General features: G+C 41.0%; 1 protein-coding gene, 1 long non-coding RNA gene and 1 other non-coding gene across 3 annotated transcripts; 1 reads left to right on the forward strand and 2 right to left on the reverse strand.

The window, feature by feature from the left end:
• Positions 1–2,222: 2,222 nt before the first annotated feature.
• LOC115823944 (uncharacterized) lies at positions 2,223–2,671 on the reverse strand. Its single transcript, XR_004025643.1, has 3 exons — positions 2,603–2,671; positions 2,404–2,481; positions 2,223–2,301 (listed from the first exon to the last, which is right to left on the reverse strand). It is a non-coding gene; the product is annotated as an uncharacterized LOC115823944 (long non-coding RNA).
• A 1,010-nt stretch (positions 2,672–3,681) lies between these two features.
• On the reverse strand, positions 3,682–3,753 carry trnaq-cug (transfer RNA glutamine (anticodon CUG)). Its single transcript has one exon. It is a non-coding gene; the product is annotated as a tRNA-Gln (tRNA).
• Positions 3,754–18,100: 14,347 nt separating this feature from the next.
• LOC115824181 (scavenger receptor cysteine-rich type 1 protein M130-like) lies at positions 18,101–21,588 on the forward strand. Its single transcript, XM_030788285.1, has 5 exons — positions 18,101–18,212; positions 19,390–19,586; positions 19,851–19,879; positions 20,725–21,032; positions 21,278–21,588. The coding sequence occupies exons 1-5, from the start codon at positions 18,101–18,103 to the stop codon at positions 21,586–21,588; spliced, it is 957 nt and encodes a 318-aa protein (XP_030644145.1).
• Positions 21,589–27,258: the final 5,670 nt, after the last annotated feature.

The following is a 27,258-nucleotide window of genomic DNA, read 5'->3' on the forward strand; positions in this document are numbered from 1 at the left end:
ACAAGTCATAACTCACCAGTCAAACTGCCTGGATCTTGCCCTGATGTGATGACATCATCATAGAACTCCAGTGAGATCTTTGTTCCAGTCAGCTCTAAACCAATCACAGAGATACAATATTTTTGAAACATTGTCTGTTAATTGAACATCACATGATATGGAAATATAGCATTTAATATGAACATGTAGAGAAATCACCCATCACACTTCAAGACTTCCTCCCTACAGTGATGACATCATCATAGCGCTCTGGTGGAGCCTCTGTCACATTTTCCTCTGCATCAAAATACACAAACAAATTCCCCTCCATTCACAGCAGACACTGAACAGTAATGAAATTTTAAAGTGCATGTGTTTGTATTTCAGAAAAAAAAACATTATTAATCTAAAGACAGAGACACACCCATCACACTGTCTGGGTTCTGTCCTGAAGTGATGACATCATCATAGCTCTCTGGAGAGTCCAGTGTCAGCATCTCCTCTGAACCAGATAAAAACAGAGAGACTTTTGAATATTGACTCAAAACCACCTGTAAACAACATTTCCACACATCTGGTTAAACAGACAGTGGGCAAGATCATGTGATCCATCTGTAAACACACTCACCTGTCAGGTCACTGGTAGTTTTCGCATCATCGTAATACTCAGCCTTTTCCTCTACCAAAGACTCTGCAGAAACAGAATAGATAGGTAGACAGACACACAGACAGATAGATAGACAGATAGATGGACAGACAGACAGATAGTATGCACTGCCACAGAAACTGCTAGTGTAACACTTTTTACAGTCACGTTGTACGGATCGAGTAGCGCACTGGATACCAGACTTGACTTTGTCACTTGTTACGGTGGTGACAGTCACTCTACGACACCTAATGAGCAACAGCGCAGCAAAGACACGCACAGACGTCTCCTATACGGACATTTACAGAAAAATACCAGTTTGGTCTTTTTTTGGAGTAACAAAGAGGAACATTTATGCTTTCAGCAGATTCCATATCGTTTCATGCTCTTTTGTATGACACGTGAGATAAATACGAGTAAAACAAACGCTATTTGATGTCCTATCGACAGTATGCTGTCTGACAGATTATGGTTGATCGCTGTACACTCTTCGCTCGGCTTCGTAAGAGCATCAGTCAGACTCAGTTGTGGTTTTTTGGGGTTTTTTTAATGTCTTTAGCAGACTAATGAACTAATCATAGTACCGTTCTGTCAAACGGCGGTCTGTTAGCTCAATTTTAAACTCGCTTGCAACCCGCATTTGCTACGTGCTCCCCGCTTATTTCCTCTCACCTCCACACCTGTCAGACCAAGCGATGACTGAATCTGAAGGGACCGTTCTGCCGGTGAATCTCCGGAGTCCTTGCGTTTCTTTTAAATTGGCGATATTTGATCTTGGCAGGTAGCTGTGCTGATGAGGCTTCCATCAACGCACTGTGGTGAAGTGAAGCTCGGCTTCAGTCATTCTTTGAGCCGCTGTTCGCTACAGGGTGACTGAGTCTGTGCCAAATGGGCTGCATAAGCCAGGAGTGGAGACCGCATTTCGCTTTTTTAAACTTGTGGTTTCAGTGCAGTCAACGGGCACGGATTCTGGTGCTGCTTTAAACGTTTTTATGTCGTGTTTTAACCAAACGATACACAGTGTCTCATCTCCCTACTGTTTACGTTCAGCCTCCACACACGTGCATTTCTAGAAGCGCAAACGGAATCAAAAACAGAAACTCTACAGATTACATGGATTTTCAGTGTGTTTCAGACAAAAAGGAGAGTGAGTGTATAGTTTGTCTATAAAAATTGTACGGAGAGTTTAGAAAAACATTTCTCCAAAACCCACCTGCTAAACTGCCTTGAGTAGTGTCCATATCATCATAATCCTCTGGTGGGTCTTTCACAGCTGTCTCTGAAACAATAATCAACACAGTAATTATTAACACCCCAAACTTACATCAAAAACACACTGAACGTGGTTCATGGTTTCAGTGAGGGACACGTTTCTGTTGAGGTGGACATTTTCTCTCATTTAAAAATAAAGTTAAAAAAATAAAATAAATCATCAGAGAATTGTTAAATGTCTTGTATCACTCCAGCTCTGCTATTCCAAACATTACAGTAATTGTCTTCATTACTGAATAAAAGAAGCTCTCAGTGTGGTCATGTGATCTGGTTACAGCGTGACTGACAGAAGAGAGAGTGACGACATCGTACAAGTCGTAACTCACCAATCAAACTGCCTGGATCTTGCCCTGATGTGATGACATCATCATAGAACTCCAATGAGACCTTTGTTCCAGTCAGCTCTAAACCAATCACAGAGAAAGATTATTTTAAATACTGTCTACATTGGGAACAAAGTGTGATATGGAAATATAACATTTAATATGAACATGTAGAGAAATCACCCATCACACTTCCAGACTTCCTCCCTACAGTGATGACATCATCATAGCGCTCTGGTGGAGCCTCTGTCACATTTTCCTCTGCATCAAAATACACAAACAAATTCCCCCCCATTCACAGCAGACACTGAACAGTAGTACAATTTCAAAGCGCATGTGTTTGTATTAACAAAACATTATTAATCTAAAGACAGAGACACACCCATCACACTGTCTGGGTTCTGTCCTGAAGTGATGACATCATCATAGCTCTCTGGAGAGTCCAGTGTCAGCATCTCCTCTGAACCAGATAAAAACAAAGAGACGTCTGAATATTGACTCAAAACTACCTGTCAGTCTGTTCTCAGTCAGTCTGATCTCTTTAAACATTGAGGGCAAAAACAGGATTCGAAGTCCACATGTTTGACCAACACTGTCATATGACTCCTAAAAAGTCCTTCACACATACAGGCAAAAATGGAATAAAGGGGAAAAAGAATTTTGGGAAAATTTCACCCGTTTTCCTGTCATAACCCAGAATCAGCAATGTTTACAATAAAACCCATTACCTCATTCTCATACAGCTTGAGTGTGTGACATTGATGAACACAGCACTCCCACATCCTCCTTGTGTCCACAGTCATGTCGGCCCCATCCCTCTGATGGACAGCTCCACAGGGACGTCTCGTTCCCCAGGCAGTCCACCTTATCCAGCCAAATGGGTCCAGTTCCAGGACCAAACCAGGCTGGAACCGGTCCACTGAGGGCCTCTCCACACTGGAGCTGTCTGCACACCACCTGGGCATCCTTCATATCCCAGGAGTCATCGCACACTGTTCCCCATGAGCCTTTGTGGAAAACCTCCAGACGCCCTGCATACTCATTTCCACATGCATACACCTCTCATCAGAGCAGATGAGTGACAGCTGTGAACTGGAACAGCAGTCAGACACTGATCACTGTCCCCTGGACCAGACCCAGAGGAGCCACTGAACTCTACCACAGAGCCACAGTCCAGCTGTCTGCAGACCACAGAGGCTTCAAAGTAACTTTGAGAAAGTGGTAGTGGTTAGGATTCGTCAAGTGAAGCAGACTTTTGCGTCTTTCGTGCGTGTTGGCAAGTTTCTGCTGAGGAATGAGGTAGGTGAGGGGAATTAGCTCAAACGGTAGAGCGCTCGCTTAGCATGCGAGAGGTAGCGGAATCGATGCCTGCGTTCTCCACGGACGTTCCTTTTTTTGTAACACATTTCAAGCTGCCGCAGCTGCCGCAGTCCAGCGCAGCCACAGCAAAAAGGCAGCCAAAGGTCCCACCGAGATTTGAACTCGGATCGCTGGATTCAGAGTCCGGAGTGCTAACCATTACACCATGGAACCTCCCAACGCCTTGGTTGCCTCAGACAGCGGGAGCACAGGCAAAGAACTGGAGAGGTGCAGCTCATCGTCCAATGTAGTCCACGCACTCTGATGGCCAGCTCGAGAAAAAGTAGGAGTCCAGGAGAACTCTCCTCCAGGCCTGATGGAAGTAAACCTCCACCTCTCCCTCACTCTCCCTCTCTCCAGTCAGCTTCACCAATCCAGCATCAGCAGACATAGAGGAACCTGTAGAGAAGAGTTCAATTTTACTAAAAGCATCCTCTGTATGAATCATTTATTAATGAATTAAAGTACCAGTGTGATGATTATTCTGAGTTTCTGCAATGGGAGGAGAGACTTTTTATGTTTCAATACATGGGCTAATAAATGTCTCACTGATTCTGAGGTTAAACATTGTACAGACTATACTTAGGTAGAGAGGATGTTGTTGTGACTGTCTGTCATCAGTTGTTTGTCTTCTCGTGTATAGTTTAGATGCTGTTGTATGTGTGTGTATAGTGGCTGTGCCTTAGTTCCACCTAGATCCCCATTTATTCAGTATTATTCATATACTCTGTACTGTTTGAATTTGACTGTTACATGGGTACATTCGCATTTCTACTCTTTGAGTATGTGACAAATTATTTCCAAGTTAATGAATGTGGTGATCCAGGAGCTTAGTTGGCCAGAGGTATTGAATTTGAAGAGTAATATTGTACTTGCTACTTTAATGCTGTTATTTAATATATGTTAAGGATAATGATGAGTTATTCTGAATCATTTGTAGGTTCAGTGTTCAGAGTGCTGGGCTATAAATAGAGTTTATCAGAATAACTGTAATTTCACTGGGTTCAGGTTCTGAAATAAGGTTTTGGTCACAGTTCTAAGTGATATTAGTATTAAGAATTTCCCTATACCATTGGCATGACAAGGTGTACAGTTATAGACTAGAGCCTGTGATTATAGGTTTACAATTACAGACTGTAGCCTGTTGGGTTAAGAGTGGTCCCCCACCCAAAAATATCCAGTGGTCCTGTGGTCAGAACCTGACCACTGATGAAGGACTAGAGGATGGTCCTAACTGTGCATGGCAGTAGATGGGTCTTAGTTTCTATCTGTCCACTTACAAAGTGTAACTATCAGCTTGGTGTTTCTAATGAAGTGGCCAGTGAATGTATGACAGAGAGTGAGACAGTCTGTGAGGTGTGAGTCGTGTGTTTGAGTGGATGGACTGGATGAGTCTGATGATGTGGAGAGTGTGGATGAGGACAAAGAAAAGCTGTTAGGTCAGTGAGTGTGTCCTGACATTTTTCAGTTCCTATACATGGAGCTGAAAAATGTGAGTAATACATTAAAAACCTGAATTTTCTCCTGCTCCATTAGAGATTGAATATGGTGATGTGGAAGGAGAGACTTTCTAAGGAAGATGGAGAAAGTATCAAAGATGGAAATTCCACCTCCTACCTTTGTATGTCATTTTAAAATGTCTCTTTTGTCAAATAAGGTCTTAAAACAAATAGTCATTCATATTTCCATGTCTCTGCAGTCAACAGTAAACTTTTCACACACAGATTTATCCAGTGTCTGATAGGTCAGTCTAGGACTCTGAACTTTGTACTTGTATGTAGCTCTGCTCTTTAGACCTCAGTGCTGTAAAGAGGAGCATTTCCTAGTATTGTATAGTCCACCCTGAGGTAGTTGGTACAGCCTGTAGTGCATTAAAGCTGGGATAGAATGGAAATCACCATTTTCCTTGCCCTTTTGAATTCACTGAGATGAATGTGCTATGGAAACATTGTCAAAATATGAAAACATACATTCTCCTCCTACAGCTGTATGATCTATGTAAAGAAAAGCCTTTCTACAGCCCGTTCAGATTTCCGTATGTTTGTGGTGCCACAACTGCACATGGCCGCCTACAGCAGCGTGTAGCCAGTCGTAGGCTATTGACGGCCAGCATTGCCATCTATTATTCATTAAGAAACGCAGTTTACTTCTTACTACAATGCACTGGTAAACAAGGTCATAAGGTCCTTGAAACTTTATGTTGTCATGTGTTTTCACCACCATCAGATCCCAAATCTTCGAGAGAAGAGAACAAACCCACTATGAGAGAGTGAAATGAGAGACTCACACTTGTGAAATTTGGTTCCACATTACAATCATCAATCTTCACACACAGTCTACCACGTATTCTCCTTATGACTCCATGCACCGATCCGTAACGTCCATACCGTGACGATTTGGGACGAATACATGCACTGTTACATCCCTACAAATAAGACAAAACAGTAGATAATGAAATGAGGATGGACAGAAGGGAATAAAGGAACTGTGTATGAAATATAATGTTCAGTATTGATAGATGGCTTTAGTATTGCAGACTTTGTTCATATCTCACATTCCAAACCATTTACGTGTTTGTCTTCATACATTTATTTTGTCCCAAATCACATCAAATAGTAACTCAGGGAAATGCAGCCATGGTGGACACAACCGAATGTGTCAGCTTTTATTGAAAGTGCTTTTGTCATTGATGCCAAGATATTGATGTTTTACTTGAATAGTTTCTTTTTATTGTTTATTCGTGTAAGATTAGGAGACATTTATTTGAAACCTGTTTACAGATTTTATTTTGTTTGTGTTAATTGGTATATCTTACCGGACTGTCACAATATCCCCTGTATAACTGTTCTACTTTTTCTTTAACATTGTCAACTTTTGAAGACTTGTACACTGACTCACAACACATTTGTCAGAATAAATGCATATAAAGTTTGTTTATGAAATTCAGTGAAGAGTCTTAATAAGAATGTCCTGATTCGTCAGATAGCTTCTGTTATTTTTTTCCGGGAAACCGCTGGTGAGACCAAAAGGATTTGTATGTTTGAAATTGTTATGATTTATTTCTATGACTTCACATTTTAATGTATCAAGAATTTTTAGGTGATGGTCATAGATCCTATATGACCAGTTCTCACTTGATCTTCCACATGATTTTGGTTCTTCCAGACCGAGGTGCCTCAGTGACTTTATCTGTGACGGAACTTAATTTAAAAATATTTAAAGAAATTCAACAGGTACATAAATTTCCAAAATGAGTAGGGGGATTTCTGTGGTACATGCAGTACACACACACACACACACACACAAAAACGTGAAACTGCCTTGAACTTAAACCTTTCCACCACTAGAGGGAGAAAATAACTTGGCATAACTGCCGTGTTTGTCCATCAAAGAATTGCCGTTAGTCAAGATCTGGAGGTAGTATTGTATATAAATTCTGGCAAATACATCTAAATTTGACTGTGAATAAATCTTGTTTGAAAACCTCTTAAGACGGGTGTTGAAGGAGAAAGAGCGTAATGTCCTATTGCACGGCAATACGGTCAACTCACTATGTAGCTCTATCGCCCTCTAGTGGACAAAGAACTATGTCAGTTATCACAGACCTTTGCAACAGAATATTCCTTTAGTATGATGTTTGACTACCTGAAGTATGTCCAGTTTAATTGTGAGTTTGCAGCTACATGATGTATATTAAAGTCACTAGACTAATAAGATTAAAAACATTTTAATTAGTTTTTGAAAGCATCAGACAACAGATAAATTCTTTAAATAATAAATCCTATTAATATAATAGCAGAATTTGTGAATTTCTACAGACGGGTTAAAGTGAGTTGTGATTTAAGTATTTTGGTATGAATGAAAGACATGGAGAGTGACATCTGAAGGTCCAGTTCTCTGGAGTTATTTACACACAGCTGTAGATGACCAGTGCAGTGGTATTTGGGGTGAACTTGTCACAGGTTGTCCTCTGCTCTATCAGACTGACTGAAGGAACTCTTAGCCCACCTAGAGAGAGGACTCCTCCCACTCACCCAGAAAAGGTCAGGTTCATATCCCTGTCTGAGCCACACAGGGTCATGACCCTGCTCATTGTAATGAATCTTACAGCTCCATCTAGTGGTGAGGGAAAAAAAATCAGGTGCTGAATTAAATAGAAATGAGGAGGTGCCTGGAGGGTCAGTGTTGACAGCAGTTGACAGAGAGACTGTGTGTGTATTTATTAGTGTACATCCCATTACTAAAAATGTACCACCATAATTAAAATATATTCCTCTTTGTGTGTAATGAAAGGGTTAATGCATGTAAATACTATGGAGCATGTGTGGCAGCCTGAGAGTTCAAATGTGAGTTGTATGATAGTAGTTGATATGTTGGCTATTTTGCTGTGAATTAGCTGGATTCACAGCTGCTGTTTTTTTAATTAATTAATTAGGTCAACCTCAATGTCATGATCAAAACAGTCCTTTAATCCCTGCTGAAAATATTTCACATTCTGATTATCATATGGTGAAAAACTGAAAGAAAATCCAACAGAATAAATGTTTACCATGTTTACCATGGCATGATATAAAGAGAATACAAAGTGGACCAAGACACAGCTCCACCTCCCCACTACAGCCAGGTTCTGCTGCTGTGAGTGAATGTGGAGCTGACCAAGGCTCTCACTCTCTGTCTTCAGCTGTCAGTGCAGGTTTGACAGATTGGTGCTGTCCGTGGTCCTGAACACTATTGCCAATCGGACACTGGGAGTTTTCGGTGAATGAGGGGAAAGTGCTTGGTTTCCTCAGCCCCACAGTGACCAAGACATAGTGAACTCACTTTATATAAACAAACTGTTAGAGCCATTTATGGGATGTAGGATAGGATACAGGATACACAGACATATTTCTTAAAACAAACTAAAAGACGAGCTTTGCCGCCCTATTCAATCAAAGGAAATAAAGTATACGAAAATACTGCATGTCAAAAACGGGTCAAAAAAGCTTATAAGCGCAATTATTTTGTGCTGTTTCTGCTGAGTTGGTATGTTTGATTGCATGTGTAAAAAAAAAAAAAAAAGCAGCCAATGAGAATATAGGCGCTGTAATGAGTTGCGAGACTCAGACATACGCAATCGAGGATTTTGGTGTTTAATTGATTTTGGAGGTTAAATAAGAAGGCTACATAAAATTTCTCATGCAGTCTGATTCCCATAGTGGTTGAGCTGGAATATGCAGATGTGGTTGTGTGGTCAGACTGTACAGTTGGCAGGACAGCCTAGTCCTCCTCTACACCAAGACTGGAAGACTCAAACCACTGCCTGTTTTCACCAGACACCAACCTTCAGTGCATAACAATTTAACCAGAGACAAAAGCACTTCACTAAACCCAAAAAGTCCTCCAGGTCTTACATATGTAGTTATGATCAACCCAGCTGAAAGTGTTTTCTTGGTCCAGTCAAAGCAGTCCATTGTCGGTCCCATTTATTTTAACATTGTCCATCAAATCTCACAGTAAAGAGAGATTGTCATGAATTGATCTGGAATACAGCAGGATTGATTTGATGGAACAAGTTCACTTGAGAAGACATAGAGCCTGTTAACAAGACACAGCCAGCGCTTCATAATCTGTGCAAAGCAGAACCACAGACCCAGTCCTCCAGCACAGGACCCCCAGTGGGTAAAATTTCAGGAGAACTACTCCCTAAACTGCTACAGGTGGTAAAGATGTCACAAGCAACAAAACCCCAGAAGGCTCGATTAGACCCCACAGGAATCCCATGATCTCAGACGTGTGACGTGTAGAGAGTTGACGGACGCCCTCAGTGACCTCCTGGAAGGACAAACAGTCTTTATGGGGTCTGGCTGGGTCAAAGAGAGAAGGTGTTAAAATGGTCATTATTAGACTGAGTGTGAGAGCTCTCTGCTCTGAACAGGTCAGGACAGATGTCAGCTGTTATTCTGGGTGTCTCTGTGGGCTCTGATGTCTCTGTCCCATTAGGAGAGTGAAGACAGCACATGATTCGTCTTTTTTTCCAGATTAGGACAGAAAAGGGCGGGGGGTGTCGAAGACATCCATGTCACAGACAGAGATAAAACCTCTTATCAGTCTTATAAATGCCCCTTTAGTCCTGACCTGCAAAAAGATCCCCCAGCTCCTGTTTTCTCTGTCACAAGACTGAAGGCAAATTACAGACATTCTGTTTAATCCTGTTATCCTCAGAGTTAAATGTGTCCTGTTCCAACTTGTTCACATTTTACATTTACTGTGGACTGTGATGGGAACTGTTGGCAAAAAAAGAGAGAAAAACACTGATCAAAGTTTTTCCCATTTCCCACCACTGAAGAAGGTTTTCATTTTCTCCCTTAAACTCACTGCAAACACTCCAGACATGCTCAAAAGATTCACAAAAATCTGTCAGGAATGTCAAGTGATCATCAGTATCATAAAAAAGACTTTTACCTGTTTCTGTAGTACATATCAGTAGATAACTGTACATAGCTGTTTAGGTTTTTATAGAACAGTTCAGAGCCTTTTTATATTGCCTTATAGAGTTTTGTATAGTACATTCAGGTCTGTTGATGCAGTAATTATATTAATAAAACTGTATGTCAACATTGTAGTATGTTAGTGTAAAAAGTATCACATTGTTCATGTGTGTTCATTGTTCATTGTTCTGCCCTAATTATAGTGTGTACCTCTGTGCTCTCATTCCTGCTGTTTTCATTTACTGCCTTATACGGACTCTTTTGCTGCCCTCTAGTGTATTGGCCTGTTATTTACTTGCCTAGGCTGCTGTAACAACAAATTTTCCCTCTGGGATTGATAAAACACTCATCTATCTATCTGTCTATCTATCTATCTGTCTGCCTGTCTGTCTGTCTGTCTGTCTGTCTGTCTGTCTATCTGTCTGTCTGTTTGTCTGTCTGTCTGTCTGTCTGTCTGTCTGTGTAGATTTCTATCTATCTATCTAACTTCCTGTCTATCTATTAGTCAATCAATCAGTCAATAACATAGCTGTGCCGGTGAACTTCTTGTTTAGTTTAGCACTTACTCATATTCACCACTAGGTGGGGCTGTATGAAATACACTGAACTGTACAAGACTTGGAATGAACCAGTGTGATAACATAATAGAGCATATAACTTCATTTTCTATATGAATCTGGTCACGCCAGCCTAAAATGCCACAAAGACACTCGCCAGAGACCCTTCTTAACTACATCCCAATCAAAAGTGTGAATATATTCATTTCTGGTTAACTGCCAGCAGTGGGTTTGGTCAGACACAAAAGCTGTCAATGTAACAGTGATGAAGTTTGTCAGTGTGTCTCGTCATCACAAAAAGTGTGTACTTTACATTTAGAGAAGTGAATTCATTGACAGACACCAGTTAATTTAACAAATGCTGGTTAAAAAAACACAGAATTCATTAGAGTACGAAAGACCAACTAATTTGTCTTTTATTGTTTTTATATCATTTCTATAGTAAACATTCTGATGAGTCCCACAGATTCATCTCTATATTCTGTCAAACTGTATTTTGCTTCTCACTATATCACATTCAGAAATATTTTCACCGGGAGTTGAAGAACTGTTACAAGATAATTTTAGAAAACAATACAATTTAACTTTGGAGCATTAATTTAAAACGTGTAAAGGTACATATCCACTTACAAATACACACCTCACACTCACACTCTCTCTCTCTGCAAAACCTCTGTCAACACAGGCCATTCAGACACCCCCTTACTTTTGTTTGTCTCAGCATTGACTTTTTTTTACCACTAGATGGGGCTATATGATCAATTACAGTGAGCGAGGCAGAAAAGCGCGTGATCCTGAGTTATCTTTCCTCGGCAAGAGATACATAGTCCTAGAAAAGCTCATTTTCTTTAGATCTTATATTTGAACTCTAACAAGGTATTGCATTTAATAATGATCATTTGCTCTATTATTTGTTTCTTTGTTGTTATCCTTGAGTTTGGGACTGACAGGATCTCTGCTATCCCGTCTGCTGGAGCTGTCATCAGAGTGACTCAGCACTGAAAAGCGTTTCATAAACATTTAGTGCAGAAATCTGAGATATGGAGCTAGTACAGTATTTAGGTGTCATTAGAGAAGTGTATTTCAAATAGAAATTGACACTGAAACGTGTTCATGTTGTGGTGATCACCCTCCGCCAATTCAAATACACACACACACACACACACACACACCAAATATTGCTCTGCAAGTGACAGATTTGTAATCTACACAGTTGTGTAGTTCTTCCCTGAAATAAACGTGTTTGTGGTTTTGTGACTCTCTCACAGAGCTGATGTGTCTTGTTTCTCCTCAGGGAGACGTGTCTACAGACAGGAGGAGGAGTCCTGTTCAAAAGCACAGACCTTATTTTGATATATATGGAGAATTTTAAAGAGCATCCTCTGATTTGTGACTGTAGCTGTTTGATGATTTCCTGCAGTGTCTCTAATAAGGCAACAGTGAGTGTGATTGGTGGGTGGGAGGAGTCCTCTCTCTAGGTGGGCTAAGAGGACTCAGTTCCTTCAGTCAGTGTGAGAGAGCAGAGGTGAAGGTTGTGCTCTGTGACTAGTTGTTGAAACGGAGCGTGGTCTGGGGCAGAGAGAGATGGAGACGTGTGTGTGGATCATTTTTCTGTCCTCCATGGTTCATCTCACCACAGCTGGTAAGTGCAGATTCATGATCCAAAGGTCAAGAGATAAAAAAAAAAAAAACATTTTAATGAAATATGTTTTCCAGGAGAGTAGTTATTTACAGAGCTTGTCTCTTACTGGCAGTGTATGGAAAGAACATTATCAGATTATCATTTGAAGAAATTGTGTTTAAACTGAAATGTTTTGAGCAGCTTTTATTCCAAGAGTTTTCTTCAATTGATTGTTTTAAGTTAGTTCTCCTTTTAAGAAAAAGTTAAATTAATTCTCTCTCTGTCTCTCTCTCTCTCTCTCTGTCTCTCTCTGTCTGTCTCTCTCTCTCTGCTCTACAGACAGTATGAGGCTGGTGAATGGTGGTAGTCGCTGTGCTGGGAGAGTGGAGGTTCTTCATGAAGGACAGTGGGGCACAGTGTGTTATTTGAATTCAGATTACACAGCTGTTTGGGATATGATTGATGCTGCAGTGGTGTGTGGAGAGCTGGGATGTGGGGAGGCTGTAGAGGCAGTGACAGATCTACGTTTTGGAGAGGGATCAGGACCAATAGTGATGTCTGGAGTGGAGTGTACAGGGTCAGAGTCTACACTGAAGAACTGTACATCAGATGATAGTGTATTTTTAAGCTGTCTTCATTTTCGTGATGTTGGAGTCATCTGTTCAGGTAGGCTTCACTAAACCTCAGTAAATTGTATTGGTAATTGTGTAGATAGATAGCTGACTTTGTTAATCCCCACAGGGAAATTAAATCGTTATAGCAGCCAGATACATTAAAATACAAATGACAACAGGTACATGGACACAGTTGCTAAGATGAATAAGCAGTAAGACTAGTGAATGGGTAAGTGGGGTTATTGACTGATGATCTGGTTGTAAATAAGATGGTGCAGATGAAAGCATAAAGTGCTGAAGATTAAGTTCAGATACAGTCAATGTTGCAGTCTGAGCAAAGTGATTAGAATAATAAATAAATAAGTCCCAGGTTAAAAGCAGTCCTGATATATTCAAGTGATCAGATATATTCAGTGTTCTGGTAGTCCTGATGTGTAAAGAGCAGAGTGTTAAGACTGATTAGCACAGTAAGTCTAGTCCACGAGCAGTTCAATGTCAGCGAGGCCTAGCCAAAGCAGATGAATTGTAGAGTCTGACAGGACCCGGCAGGAATGACCTCCTCTATCGCTCCTTTCCACACCGGGGGTGAATAATTCTGTTACTAAACATGCTCTTTAGCTTAGCTACCATGTTGTGTTAGAGGTTGGAGGCGTAGCCCGGGAGTTTTGCCAGTGCTCTGTCCTCCAGTGGGGTTGTGAGTTTTATAGTTATTGTTTAATCGGTAATTTGTGTGTGTGTGGGGCTGTGAGAATTGTAGTTCTTGCTGTGTGGAGGTAACTGGTTTTACCTGATGGAGTTTGGTTGGTGTATAAATACAACTTTGTTGAGAGGAGAGAGGAGAAGACAATTATTCACAATAAATGTTAATTCAATTTTTATTATAACTGCTTGTAATGCTTATTACTTCATATTTTTGTCATATCTAAGTTTTTATTTTTAAAACTTTAAAACAGATTGTTTCTTTATTGTGTCCAAGTCAAAGTGTCCATATTATTACTCTTAGATGTCATTCTCCAACATTCTATTGTGTTCCTGAACTTTAGACTCATCACTCTGTCAGTCAGCTCTTATCTTACTGAGTGAGGCAGTTATATGATTATACTTATGTTTGTTTTAAACATTCAACTTTATTCTTCTCTACTTTGTATTTTGAAAAAGCTAGCTAATTTTGTGAAAATGTTTCTTAATTGATTTGGATACACTTAAATGGCTTTATTTTCATCTTCATTTTCACATATGGTGAAATGAATTCACAAACATACCAAAAGTTCATAATCAGGAGAAATGTTATCTGGCCTAGCAAATATTTTTTGTATTCTATGGCCTTTTTAATTTTTTTGCAGTTGGAACAATTGTACTGATGGTCAAGATTTTCAATCCCAAATTCATATGGAATTCATAGACCTCCCAGAAATTCATGATCCAAGGAAATGATATGATGCCTAACACAAATGTTTTATTCTATGGTCTTTTTCAATTTCATGTGGTTGGAACAATTATACTGATAGTGAACAAAAAATGGTTATTTAATTCAAATGCATATTCAGATAAAGCTTATTGTTTTCTAATCTACAGGTCCTGTAAGACTAGTTAATGGATCTAACCCATGCTCTGGGAGAGTAGAGGTGCTTTGTGGGAAGACTTGGGGCACGGTGTGTGATGCTGCCTTTGACCAGCAGGATGCAGAGGTGGTGTGTAGAGAGCTGGGCTGTGGGGTTCCTGTAGAGGTGCTGGGAGCTGCTGCTTTTGGTAAAGGGGAGGGTGAGGTGTGGTCAGAGGAGATTCTGTGTAGAGGCAACGAATCTGGGATTCCCCTCTGTCCAACATCATCTTCACAGAGACACAACTGTTCCCATGACAACGATGTGGGAATAAAATGCACTGGTAACTATGAATTATTTACTTGTCCTTAGGACAGTAATGAATGTCATGTACTGAGAATAATTTCTTATTTCCTACAATGATTTCCACATGATGAAACAAATAGTTAAGAATACATATTAGAAATAACAACAACATGTTATAACCTATTATTAAGCATAGTGAGTCAGTTCAGTTTTGTCCATGAGAAACAGAGTGCCATGCCCCTTTCTTCTTCATGTAAACATGTAAACAACACTGTTTGTCTCATGTAAACAGGATACACAGACTTCAGACTGATGAACAGCTCTGACTCCTGCTCTGGTCGAGTGGAGCTGCAGTACCTCGGAGTGTGGGGAACAGTGTGTGATGCATCGTGGGATATCAGAGCCTCCAGCATCCTTTGTCGGCAGCTGAATTGTGGGAGTGCCGTGGCTGTAGTGGGAGTGGACTGGTTTGGGGAGGGCAGTGGCCCAGTACGGACTGATGTGTTTGATTGCCTGGGCAACGAGACACACCTCTCAGCATGTGTCATCTCTACATGGAGTGGAGCTGCATGCTCTCATAGGCAGGATGCTGGAGTCATCTGCTCTGGTCAGTTTATATGAGGGACACAGTTACATACACTTTATGACTGAATGCTGCAGAGACTCAGAATAATCATCACTCTGGTACTTTGATTCATTAATAATTGATTCATACAGAGGATGCTTTTGGTAAAATTGCTACTGGTACAACAGACTTTTGGTACAACAGACCTGCTTTGTTGTTGTTGCTGTAGCATAGCTGTTTTGTTGATCATTTTTATAGCATTGTCAGGCCAACGATATAGATCAATTACAGTTTATGGTTCACCATGTAAATTTGAATATTGAATACTAATACCTCTTAGTTATAACCATAACCTTCTTTGAGAATCTGAACCCAGTTAATTTACAGATATTCTCAACAACTCCACTCATAGCTCATCGCTCTGAACACTGAACCCAGAACTTATTCAAAACAACTCTTCATTAGCATTAGCATATTCAGTTCTCCTAGACAACCACATTCCTTTGATCATCACATTCAGTAAAGTGGAAAATGACTGATCACATACTCAGAGAATAGAATCTCAAATGTCAACCGTTATTATAACAGTTACGTTCAAACTGTACAGGATGAATCAGTTGTTGAATGAAATGGGCTTTAGAGCCACGGCACATTTGCTACGTGCGCGCACACACACACACACACACACACACACACACACACACACACACACATGTGCGCACACACACACACACAGATGTGCGCGCGCGCGCACACACACACACACACCCACACAGACGCACAAACACAAACACACGCTAACTTTTAAACTACACACAGGACGACAAACAAGCAAGTAACAGTGACAACAACCTCACTACCTTCAGTATAACTAAATGAAACAACGTTATGCACGTATAAATTATTACTGGTGAAGAGGCACACTTGACTAAAAGACACTGTCTCAGTGATGTTCTAGTGGAGAGTTACTTACACTAATGGTAGTGAGGTGAGGAAAAGGAGGAGAGGGAAAAGAGAATCAGATCCAGCCCGACCACAATCCAGTGTGAGAGTCTGGAATCACAGGATGGTCGCCAACGGGAATTCAGAGGCAGACGAAGTCTTTTGCGTTGCCACTGATCCAAAGCGATGAAACTGGGCCGAAACCCGCTTTCTGGCCAAGTGACCGACTGTTTTATGATAGAAAAGTGTCAGGATTTTTTCTGATTTAGATTACGGATGCTTGCTGTCTCTTTTGGGGGTGCCTCTGCCTCGAGGAAGCCAATACTTCTTGAAGTCTGGATCATATTAATTGGAGCTCGGTTGAGGAGAGTCTGTGAAATTTTTAATTAAGACAATTAGTGAAACATTCATTAGCTCCTACTGTGCAATAGCTTCTTCTCCTGCACTTGTGTAGGCCCCAGTTCATTAGCAGTGTTTCTACCTGTATTTCTCTGTAGTTTACTCTTTTATCTCTTTCACCTGTTCTTAAACTTGTACTGAGTCAGTCACTGAACTTACTCACGATATTCTTACCACATCTAGCTCTTTAATGGCTACATGCTCGGATTATATTTTTGCCTCACTTGTAAGTCACTTAGGACGAAAGTATTTCCTACATGAATAAATGTAAAAATAAAATTCACCCCTTCTCCTCAGGTTCCTCTATGTCTGCTGATGCTGGATGGGTGAGGCTGACTGGAGAGAGGGAGTGTGAGGGAGAGGTGGAGGTTTATTTCCATCAGGCCTGGAGGAGAGTTCTCCTGGACTCCTGGAGTTTGTCTGAAGCCTCTGTGGTCTGCAGACAGCTGGACTGTGGCTCTGTGGTAGAGTTCAGTGGCTCCTCTGGATCTGGTCCAGGGGACAATGATGAGTGTCTGACTGGTTTCCAGTGCTCTGGGACTGAAGCTCGTCTGGGAAACTGCAGCTCACCACACACTACAAACTGCAGTTCCAGTTCACAGCTGTCACTCATCTGCTCTGGTGAGTATTACATGACTGAAAGTTTGGTCATTGGAACTGGCCTCTACTTTCCACAAGAACAGAGACAGTCTCTTTTGTTGTTAGGCCAGTCAAAATGCTTTTTAAATCTTATTAAACCACCATAGAGTCGATGTTTTGATAATAAAAATTCAGTGCTTTGAAAGGTTTTCTAATTCTCTTTTTTTTTTTTTTTAAAGCTGACCACCGGTAACTTTTTTCTTAATTAATACATGGACTGTCTGTGGCATTGTAGTGTTTTTAGATAACACAGACTGTCATCTGAATGGGTAGGGTGACCACTTGTTCTTTTTTTGTGTTAAGACCAGATGAATTACAGTAGCTAGTCTTGAGAACTTCCTTTAAGGTCAGCAGTGCTATAACAGGGGGCTGATAGGTGATGATAAAGTCACATCATGCCTCTATTTGCAGTATTTTTAATCTAATTAACATGTAGTGAACATATGCTTTGAAGAAGAGAAATTGTTTACATTTTCCCACGCTTGTCTCTTACTTAATGTGGAAATGAGAAAGAAGACTTGTCTTGTCTTATGAAGATAACTGAATGTTTTTGAAGAAAATTAAAACTCTGTTTTAAGGCAGTTCCCACCTAAGAAGATTTCTCTCTCTCTCTCTCTCTCTCTCTCTCTCTCTCTCTCTCTCTCCTCTACAGGCAGTGTGAGGCTGGTGAATGGTGGTAGTCGCTGTGCTGGGAGAGTGGAGGTCCTTCATGAAGGACAGTGGGGCACAGTGTGTCTCATGAATTCAGGTTATAGATTAGCTTGGGATATGAGTGATGCTGCAGTGGTGTGTAGAGAGCTGGGATGTGGGGAGGCTGTAGAGGCAGTGAGAACTGCTCGTTTTGGAGAGGGATCTGGACCAATCGCGATGGCTGGAGTGCAGTGTAAAGGGTCAGAGTCCACACTGAAGAAGTGTAGATCAAATGGTGAAGCGATTCCACACTGTAGTCACAGTGCTGATGCTGGAGTCATCTGCTCAGGTATGTTTTTACTAAACTTCTGTTATAGATAACAGTAAAACAATAACTATAACTACTGCAGTATTCTAATGCAGTGTTCAGTCATAACCACACCATAAACATTTCTATATTACACATTTCTGTCCTGTCATTCACATCCTTTTACACATGTCTATATATTCTCATTGCATCATGTAGCTTTTACAGTGTTGTTTTTCTCTGCACAATTCTTGTTTACAAACACTTATTTTCCTAAATTAGAACATAAAAGTTTAATGGGAGAGAGTGATATTACTGTGAGACTCATTAAGATCAGTCTCCTCAGATCATAGTGAGTGTAGCAGTCATATGACTGCACTTTAACTTATGTCTTTTTCAATGTGTTCTCATTTTTCTTGTGATCTTAACAGAATACTAGTTATGTTGTAACTAAATTTGTTAAATTATTCAGAAACATTTGCCCTGGCTAGTTTTCAAGTGACTGGGAAATCAGATGATGTCCAAAAAAACATTTAAATTGTTACTCAGATTAAAACGCTGAAGAAATAAATTTATAGACAAATACAAACACAAATCATCTTAGGAAATCAACACCCATGGAGAATGACCTTCTGATCTGCCATCATTTTAAAGTGAAATTTTCATGTTCCTTAAATTTACAGAACAGTTACAGCTGATTATTTAAATATAATTATATGCATGAGATAAAATATATGAAATGCATGAAATGAAATTTAAAATGAATCTTGTTGTGTTTTAAATCCACAGGTCATGTAAAACTAGTTAATGGATCTAACCCATGCTCTGGGAGAGTGGAGCTTTACCATGGGAAGACTTTGGGCACGGTGTGTGATGCTGCCTTTGACCAGCAGGATGCAGAGGTGGTGTGTAAAGAGCTGGGCTGTGGGGTACCTGTAGAGGTGCTGGGAGCTGCTGCTTTTGGTAAAGGGGAGGGTGAGGTGTGGTCAGAGGAGATTCAGTGTAGAGGCAACGAATCTGAGATTTACTTCTGTCCAACATCATCTTCACAGAAACACAACTGTTCCCATGACAATGACGTGGGAATAAAATGCTCAGGTAAATATAAATTATTGACCTGTCCTTTGTGAGTGAGTTCTGTTATGTCCATTACAGAATACCATGCCCCTTTCTGCTTCATGTAAATATGTAAACAACACTGTTTGTCTCATGTAAACAGGATACACAGACTTCAGGCTAGTGAATGGTCCTGATTCCTGCTCTGGTCGAGTGGAGCTGCAGTACTTCACTGAGTGGGGAACAGTGTGTGATGCATCGTGGGACATCAGAGCCTCCAACGTCCTCTGTCGACAGCTGAATTGTGGGAGTGCCGTGGCTGTAGTGGGGGTGGACTGGTTTGGGGAGGGCAGTGACCCAGTACGGGCTGATAAGTTTGATTGCCAGGGCAACGAGACACAACTCTCAGCATGTGTCATCTCTTCATGGAGTCGAGCTGCATGCTCTCATAGGCAGGATGCTGGAGTCATCTGCTCTGGTCAGTTTATATGAGGGACACAGTTACATACACTTTATGACTGAATGCTGCAGAAACTCAGAATAATCATCACTCTGGTACTTTGATTAATTAATAATGGATTCATACAGAGGATACTTTTGGTAAAATTTAACTCTTCTCTTCAGGTTCCTCTGTGTCTGCTGATGGTGGATGGGTGAGGCTGACTGGAGAGAGGGAGTGTGAGGGAGATGTGGAGTTTTACTTCCATCAGGCCTGGAGGAGAGTTCTCCTGGACTCCTGGAGTTTGTCTGAAGCCTCTGTGGTCTGCAGACAGCTGGACTGTGGCTCTGTGGTAGAGTTCAGTGGCTCCTCTGGGTCTGGTCCAGGGGACAGTGATGAGTGTCTGACTGGTTTCCAGTGCTCTGGGACTGAAGCTCGTCTGGGAAACTGCACCTCACCACAAACTACAAATTGCAGTTCCAGTTTACAGCTGTCACTCATCTGCTCTGGTGAGTATTACATAACTGGAGGTTTGGTCATTGGAACTGGCCTCTAATTTCCACAAGAACAGAGGCAGTCTCTTTTATTTTCAGACCAACCACAATGCCTATAGACAGCTGTTTGAAACATGGCAGATTCAGTACTGAGGATGTGATATGAAAAAGAGAGTACAGGCAGCCCCTGGGTCATGAGCATCCGACCTACAGACAGCTTGTACTTATAAACGGACTGCCGTCAAGCCTATTATCTTAAAAATTGGAGTTAAATACAATGGTTTGTAATAACAAACGTTTACTATTTTGTGATGCTCATGTAAACACTGCACGGCTTCAGCAGTTCGAAGGAGAACGCCGTCCTCCATTATTCTAAGACAAACATCCGACTAACTGACGTTAAATAAGAACCGTATGTACCTGTTCCGATTTAACTACAAATTCATCATAAAGACAGACTTAGGGAACGGATCTCATTCATAACGTGGGGACTGCCTGTTAAAAAAGCAAAATTCTGTGTGTAGAGGTTGAGCCTGTCTTCTTCATGCGCTAATTCAGGTCACAGGTCCCTCAGACTGGTGGGTTCTGGGAGTGAGTGTGCAGGGCGTCTGGAGGTTTTCCACAAAGGCTCATGGGGAACAGTGTGTGATGACTTCTGGGATATGAAGGACGCCCAGGTGGTGTGCAGACAGCTCCAGTGTGGAGAGGCCCTCAGTGGACCGGTTCCAGCCTGGTTTGGTCCTGGAACTGGACCCATTTGGTTGGATAAGGTGGAATGCGTGGGGAACGAGACGTCCCTGTGGAGCTGTCCGTCAGAGGGATGGGGCCGACATGACTGCGGACACAAGGAGGACGTGGGAGTGCTGTGTTCAGGTATTCAGCTCAAATGCATCATCAATGTCACACACTCAAGCTGTATAAGAATGAGATCATCGGTTTTAGTTATTGCATCTTTTTGGTTTTAAACATTGTTGATTCATGGTTATGACAGGTAAATTGATTAAATATCTTTTTCCTTTTTTGAATTTTGCCTGTATGAGAAAAAGACTCTTTGGGATTGGGCTTATCTGACAGTGATACTCAACCATGTCAATTTCAAATTCTGTTTTTGTCCTCAGAGTTTAAAGAGATCAGACTGACTGAAGGCTGCTCTGGGAACCTGGAGGTTTTTTACAATGGAACCTGGGGTAATATCTGCTATAACCAGATGGACTCAGACACAGTGTCTTTAATCTGTCAAGAGCTGAACTGTGGAAAGAGTGGCAGTGTGGACTCCAGCACACCAAGACTGGCTTCAGCTCCAAACTGGCTTGACAGTGTACAATGCCGCAAACACGACATCAGTCTGTGGAACTGTCCGTCTTCACCCTGGGGTCCAAATGACTGTAATTATGATGAAGTGGCAAACATTACCTGTTCAGGTAAATGAACTTTTCTCACCAACCCGGAGGAAGAAAAATTCACGACTGATGTAAACTTCTGTGTTAAAATTCAATTGTTCTTTTTCTAGTGGTAACATTGTTTTCGTGGGGTGTGCAAAATATCGTTTTATCAATTAATCGTTTTTTAAAATTCGAATATTAACAGCCATATTGACCGTCAAAAAACCTCTCGCGTCAACCCTGGTATGTATGTAATATATAGGTTTTCGTCTATGCGTTCGCAGGTCGTTAAACGAGAGCCCATCTATTTAACTCTCTAGCTATGTTTAACCATTGCGGAAATGAACCTAGAAAACTGAGGGGAAAAATCCACATTAGCCGAAAAGATCGATCCATAAATTTTACACCAACGCTATGATCCAGTAAATGTTTTTATTAAAAGTAGTCAGCACGAATGAGCTCTTTGCAACTCTTCACAAACTTGGCGATGTGAACATATAGGCTACAACAATAAAATAAAACAAATAGCCTTGCTATTGTTAATTTAAAAATAGACATTGGCCTATATTAAATGTATGTCTCTTTTCATTCAATTAAAAAACTGGAAAATACGTTAAATGAAGAAGCAGTTAGGTCTAAAATAAAATATTAGGCTGGTCGGTCCGAATTCCATTTGTCAAACTCTCGCTTATTTGCGGCGTTGCTTCATTGCGCCATCATTTGGTTTTTTAAAAAACTGGCCTGGGGTTGTCTACTTTGATATTTCGAAGTATTGCTATTATGCGGAGTCGAACCAAAGTGAAGGGCCGTTAGTATGGAGCTATAGGATTCTGACCTCGCGTAACGCTAAGTCACATGAGCAAACATTCAGTGAATCTCTCATTGTCGTAACAGCGGAGGTAAAGTTTACTTTTGCATACAATAAGTTTATATTTAAGTCGTTGTTTTCATTTAAGTTTAATTACAAGCCCTAATTTATGTTTTGGCACATATCTTTAAGTTAAAGTCCTTGTGAAACATGGCATGAGACTTTTAGACTTGCCCATTTTCATTTTCAGCTATCGTTTCCAGTCAGAAGTCTTTTTTGTGCTTTGAAAGAAACAGGTTGGTTTTGTTTTTAAGGAACTATACCCATACGTTCCTCAAATAAAAAGATTTTGGTACTCAAGCCTTTGGCCTTTTCTGTAGTTGTATCCACGATTTATTTCCAGTGACTCTGCATTTGTAAATCTGTGTTCCCTTTAGAGGTTTTTAAACATCTCTCCAAATATGGAAAGCTGCTATATAGTATTTCATATCTCATTCCTATCGAACTGATATTGAATCGAATTGTTAGCCTGTGAATCAGAATCGAATGGAATCGGGGCATTTGTGCCCATACCCAGCCTCATTATTTTTGTGCGTTTGTGATCTAATGAAGATTATAAAATAATTTCATTTTGAGGCATGAAGATAATGGTCAAGAATGTGCTGTTACAAGTGATTACAGCTACAATCGATAACCCATTAGTTAAAAATCATTATATTTCTCCTTCAGTCAAAGAGGAAAAAAATGTCGCCCGAAGTCTTTTGTCATGTGCAGCGTCTCCACATCACAGACCATGTTCAGGTGACAACATCTAACCCCCATTCACATTATATTTCTCTCCCATATGTTTGTCAACTTCATATATCAGTGGTCTACAACAGCACATTCTTAAATGTGAAATTCTATGAAATTTACTTTTGTTCATATTTTTTCATTTTTCATAAAAGAAATTAATTAAAAATATTGCAACTCACCACTCCCTAAAAATGGCTTAAACAAGTAAAGCTAATTACCAATGAAAACATTTAGAATTCACATATTTTTTAAAAAACTGGGACCCTCACTTAATATTACACTAGTTAAATGTTTTTGTTTAAACCATGGTTTGTTGTCTAGACTATCTACCCCTCAGACTGATGGAGGGAGAGGGCCAGTGCTCTGGGAGGCTGGAGGTTTATCATGACGGTACCTGGGGCTCAGTCTGTGATGATGACTGGGACATTAGAGATGCTCAGGTGGTGTGCAGACAGCTGGGCTGTGGGCCGGCACTGAGGGCTGATGGGAATGCTGCCTTTGGGCGTGGAGAGGGAATTGTGTGGCTGAGCAGGGTGGAGTGCAGAGGGAGTGAGATCCACCTGTCTGACTGCTCTCTCTCCCTGAAGAACAACACTGACTGCTCCCATAAGGAAGATGCTGGAGTCACCTGTACAGGTAGGAATTTGACAGTGGGACAGAGTCAGAGAATTATCTGAAGTATTTGAATGACTGGGCCCTGTCCCAACACTCTTACATGTCTCCTTTACCTTGTGTCCTTCTCTACTAACATTCAAACAGAACTGAGTGTAATGAAGTCATACTGAACAAAACTCACATGCATGCTTTTTAAGAGAGAAAGGTCACAAGGAAACAGAGCACTGAAGACAGCTGGGACAGGGCCCAGTCACTGAAATACTTCGAAAAATTCTGGTCTGACTGTCATGTGCTTGTTTGATGGCTGATGTCATATATTTGTACTGGAAATGTATTAATGACAGTAAAACATGTCCCATGAGATCATGTTAGGATATTAAATTCACTCAGTTAAGTTCAAGTCCACAGCTGATCAATGAATGAACTCTGACCTTTTCACAGATCCATCTGCTCATCCTCAAACCTCCACAGGTACACTCTTATCTTCTCATCTCTTCTCATGACACATTATCAGCATTATGGGCCCAAAAGCTTAAACAGTTATCAACTTCTGACCTGTAATATTTCAAGACAAAAAGCTCTGTTACTAAGAAAATTAAAAGACATATTGTTTGTGTATGTGTGTGTGTGTGTGTGTGTGTGGTTTTAGAGAGGAGAACTTCATCAGTTACTTCTGCAACATCTTTAGGTAATATGACTACCTACATGTTTGTTTGTCACATTTAATCTGACTTGTGTTTCTGTATTGGTGTATGGTTTATGTTTAACTGGAAATCATATCCTGGAAAGTGATTTCTTTGTCCGTGTGTCTCCAGTAACCACCAGCAGACAGACCAGTCCTTCACAGACTCAGTCACAGACTGGTGTGTCCATTCCCTCAGTGGTGTTCCTGGTTCTAGGAGCACTGCTCCTGCTACTGCTGGTGTTTCTGCTTGTGCTGTTTTACCAGAACAGAGCTCTGAGGAGAGGTAGGAAAAACATTGAGGAAAAACTGCAGAAATGTAGTTTTTTTTCTTCCATCTCATTTTACAGAGTGAAACAATAGTATGTTTCCATGCATCTATATCACCACAAATATAACCGTGTGTGTGTGTGTGTGTGTGTGTGTGTGCATGTGCGTGTGTGTGTTTTCTCCTATACAGCCCTGTCTAAGAGGAAACGCATGACTCTGCCTGATGCCGTCTATGAGGAGATTGACCACAGATTGCTCACTAAGAGAACCAGCAACACTGTTCAGAGAGGTGAGAGTCTCTTTACAGGGATATATGTATACACACACACATACTGTATACGTGTGTGTATCTATATATATATATGTATATATATATGGAGAGAGAATGAGAGAGAGGGAGAAAGAGAGAGAGAGAGTTTCTGTATTTCTGTGTTTATGTGAGCTTGCAAACATGTGCCATCTACCTGTATGAATTATTTTACGAATAGAGATGCATGTTGCCTAAACGAATAGCAGAGTGGAGCTCGTAAATTCTCGCTGCTTCCCGTCACTGCTCCCTCAGAAAAGACACCCAGTTTATAACGCGACCCACTGTAACACGCATCAGCTTGTTTTGAGACGTGGATGTAGAGACAGACTGCTAAAGATTTCATCATGATCATGTTTAATTTCAAAGACATTCCAGGTTGCTCTTTAAATAAAATAAAAATTCTTTGGTCGTGATATGGGTCGAATATAGTCCTCGTCGCTGTACATCGAGTTAAAACTCAACTTCCATTTACGCACAAATTATTCGGTAACTGCGTGACATCGTTAATTGAGTGTAAACACCACTGATCCTGTTACTGTGACTATCATGATGAACGTTTTTATTTTGCAGTCGATACGATCTTTTTTTCCCAGTAATCCATCTGTTCTGTGGTATATGTCTGATCTAGAGTGTAGGCTATGAGATCGAGAGTGCCTGTGTATTTGAAACAGAGGCGCGGAGGGGTATTAAAAAAAACATTGGGGGTATATGAATTGCAGAGAAAACTAAAAGAACGACTTGTTTTATGGAAGAGAGGATGGAGTTTGTAAATACACTCTAGTGATACTGTGGGTATTATTTTCACTGGTGTGCTCTAAGTCTGATGATAAGAATCTGTCAGGCCGTTGTAGTTAAACGGTTTGCTCCTGATCAGCCAGAGAGCTCAGCACCAAAAACCACAAGAGTCGCAGGTGCAGCGGATGTGCGGATGTGCCCAAGTGTGTGAGAGGGGAGGAGGAGGGTGAAATTGAGGGACATAGTACATGTCTGAGAAGCAGAGAGGGGATAGCGGGGAGTGTGTGAAACGTGCAAGTGAGAGCGAGCGGGAGAACGAGAGCACGTGTTTGTGAATGTGTTTGCATTTCGTGTGTGACAATTGTGCCGCTGTCCTTTAACAGGTCGCGCTCTCTCAGGGGGACAGAACTCTGGCTATGAGGATGTGGGGGAAGAAGAGCTCCTCTCAGGTATGACAACCAGATGGTCTCCATTTACTCCCTGCCTCTTAAAACAGAGCTAAGAACAGCTTTCCCAACCTTAATGCCTTTTTAAATGGAATAGTAATACTGACCTTACATCAGCGACAAGGGCCACTATTATCTAATCTATTATTAATGATATGTAACAAACGTCGTGTATTCTGAAGAGTTTGTGTTTTTCATCCCGTTTGCGCTTCGGAAATGCACGTACGCGGAGGCTGAACGCAACCGGTGGGGGGATGAGACACTGTGTAGTCTGTCGCACGGTTAACACACGACATAAAAAGGTTTTAAAACAGCACCAGAATCCGTGCCCGGTGACTGCACTGAAACCACAAGTTTAAAAAAGTAAAATGTGGTCTCCACTCCTGGCTTGTGCAGCCTGTTTGACCTCGTGTTAGTCACGCTGTAGCAACTCGAAAGTCACAGAAGCTGAGCTTAACTTGACCGCAGCGCGTTGATGGAAGCGTCGTCAGCACAGCAAACAGGCAAGATCAAATATCGTCAACTTGAAAGAAACGTAGGGACAGATCGGTCGCTATAGATACATCGATTGATCTGACAGGTGTCCAGGTGGGAGAAAATAAGCGGTGAGCAGGTAGCAAATAAGGGTTGCTCGTGAGGGTAAAACTGAGCGAGCAGACCGTCGTTTGACATAACGGGACTGTAGTTAGTTCGTTGGTCTGTTAAGAACGTAATGAAAAAAATAAACCCCTTTGAGACTGACTGATGCTTTTACGCAGTAGTGTACAGCGATCAGCCTGACAACGTACTGCCAATGGGACGCAAAATAGCGTTTATTTTAGTAATAATTATTTAATATTTACCAGAATAAACAGCATGAAATGTTACGAAATCTGCTAAAAGCATAATTGCGTTGTATTTTCCTGTTAATGTCCGACATCTCGTCGGCATGTTCTTGTAGTGCGGTTACTTAATTTTGTCGTAGCGTGACAGTCACCAGCGGAACAAGCGACATAAAGTTTTCAAATTGTTTGGAAGGTCTTTCGCTTTTTCATTTTAAAATGTCTTGTAATCTGT

This window comes from Chanos chanos, chromosome 11, assembly GCF_902362185.1.
Source record: "Chanos chanos chromosome 11, fChaCha1.1, whole genome shotgun sequence".
Lineage (NCBI taxonomy): Eukaryota > Metazoa > Chordata > Actinopteri > Gonorynchiformes > Chanidae > Chanos > Chanos chanos.

What these genes read in the sequence shown, in the direction of transcription:
- LOC115824181 (XM_030788285.1), top strand. Translation starts at nt 18,101, where the DNA reads ATGGCTGGAGTGCAGTGTAAAGGGTCAGAGTCCACACTGAAGAAGTGT. An exon ending in TGCTGGAGTCATCTGCTCAG is followed by an intron (nt 18,213 to 19,389) that starts GTATGTTTTTAC and finishes TCATGTAAACAG; the next exon opens with GATACACAGACTTCAGGCTA. An exon ending in CGTGGGAGTGCTGTGTTCAG is followed by an intron (nt 21,033 to 21,277) that starts GTATTCAGCTCA and finishes TTTTGTCCTCAG; the next exon opens with AGTTTAAAGAGATCAGACTG.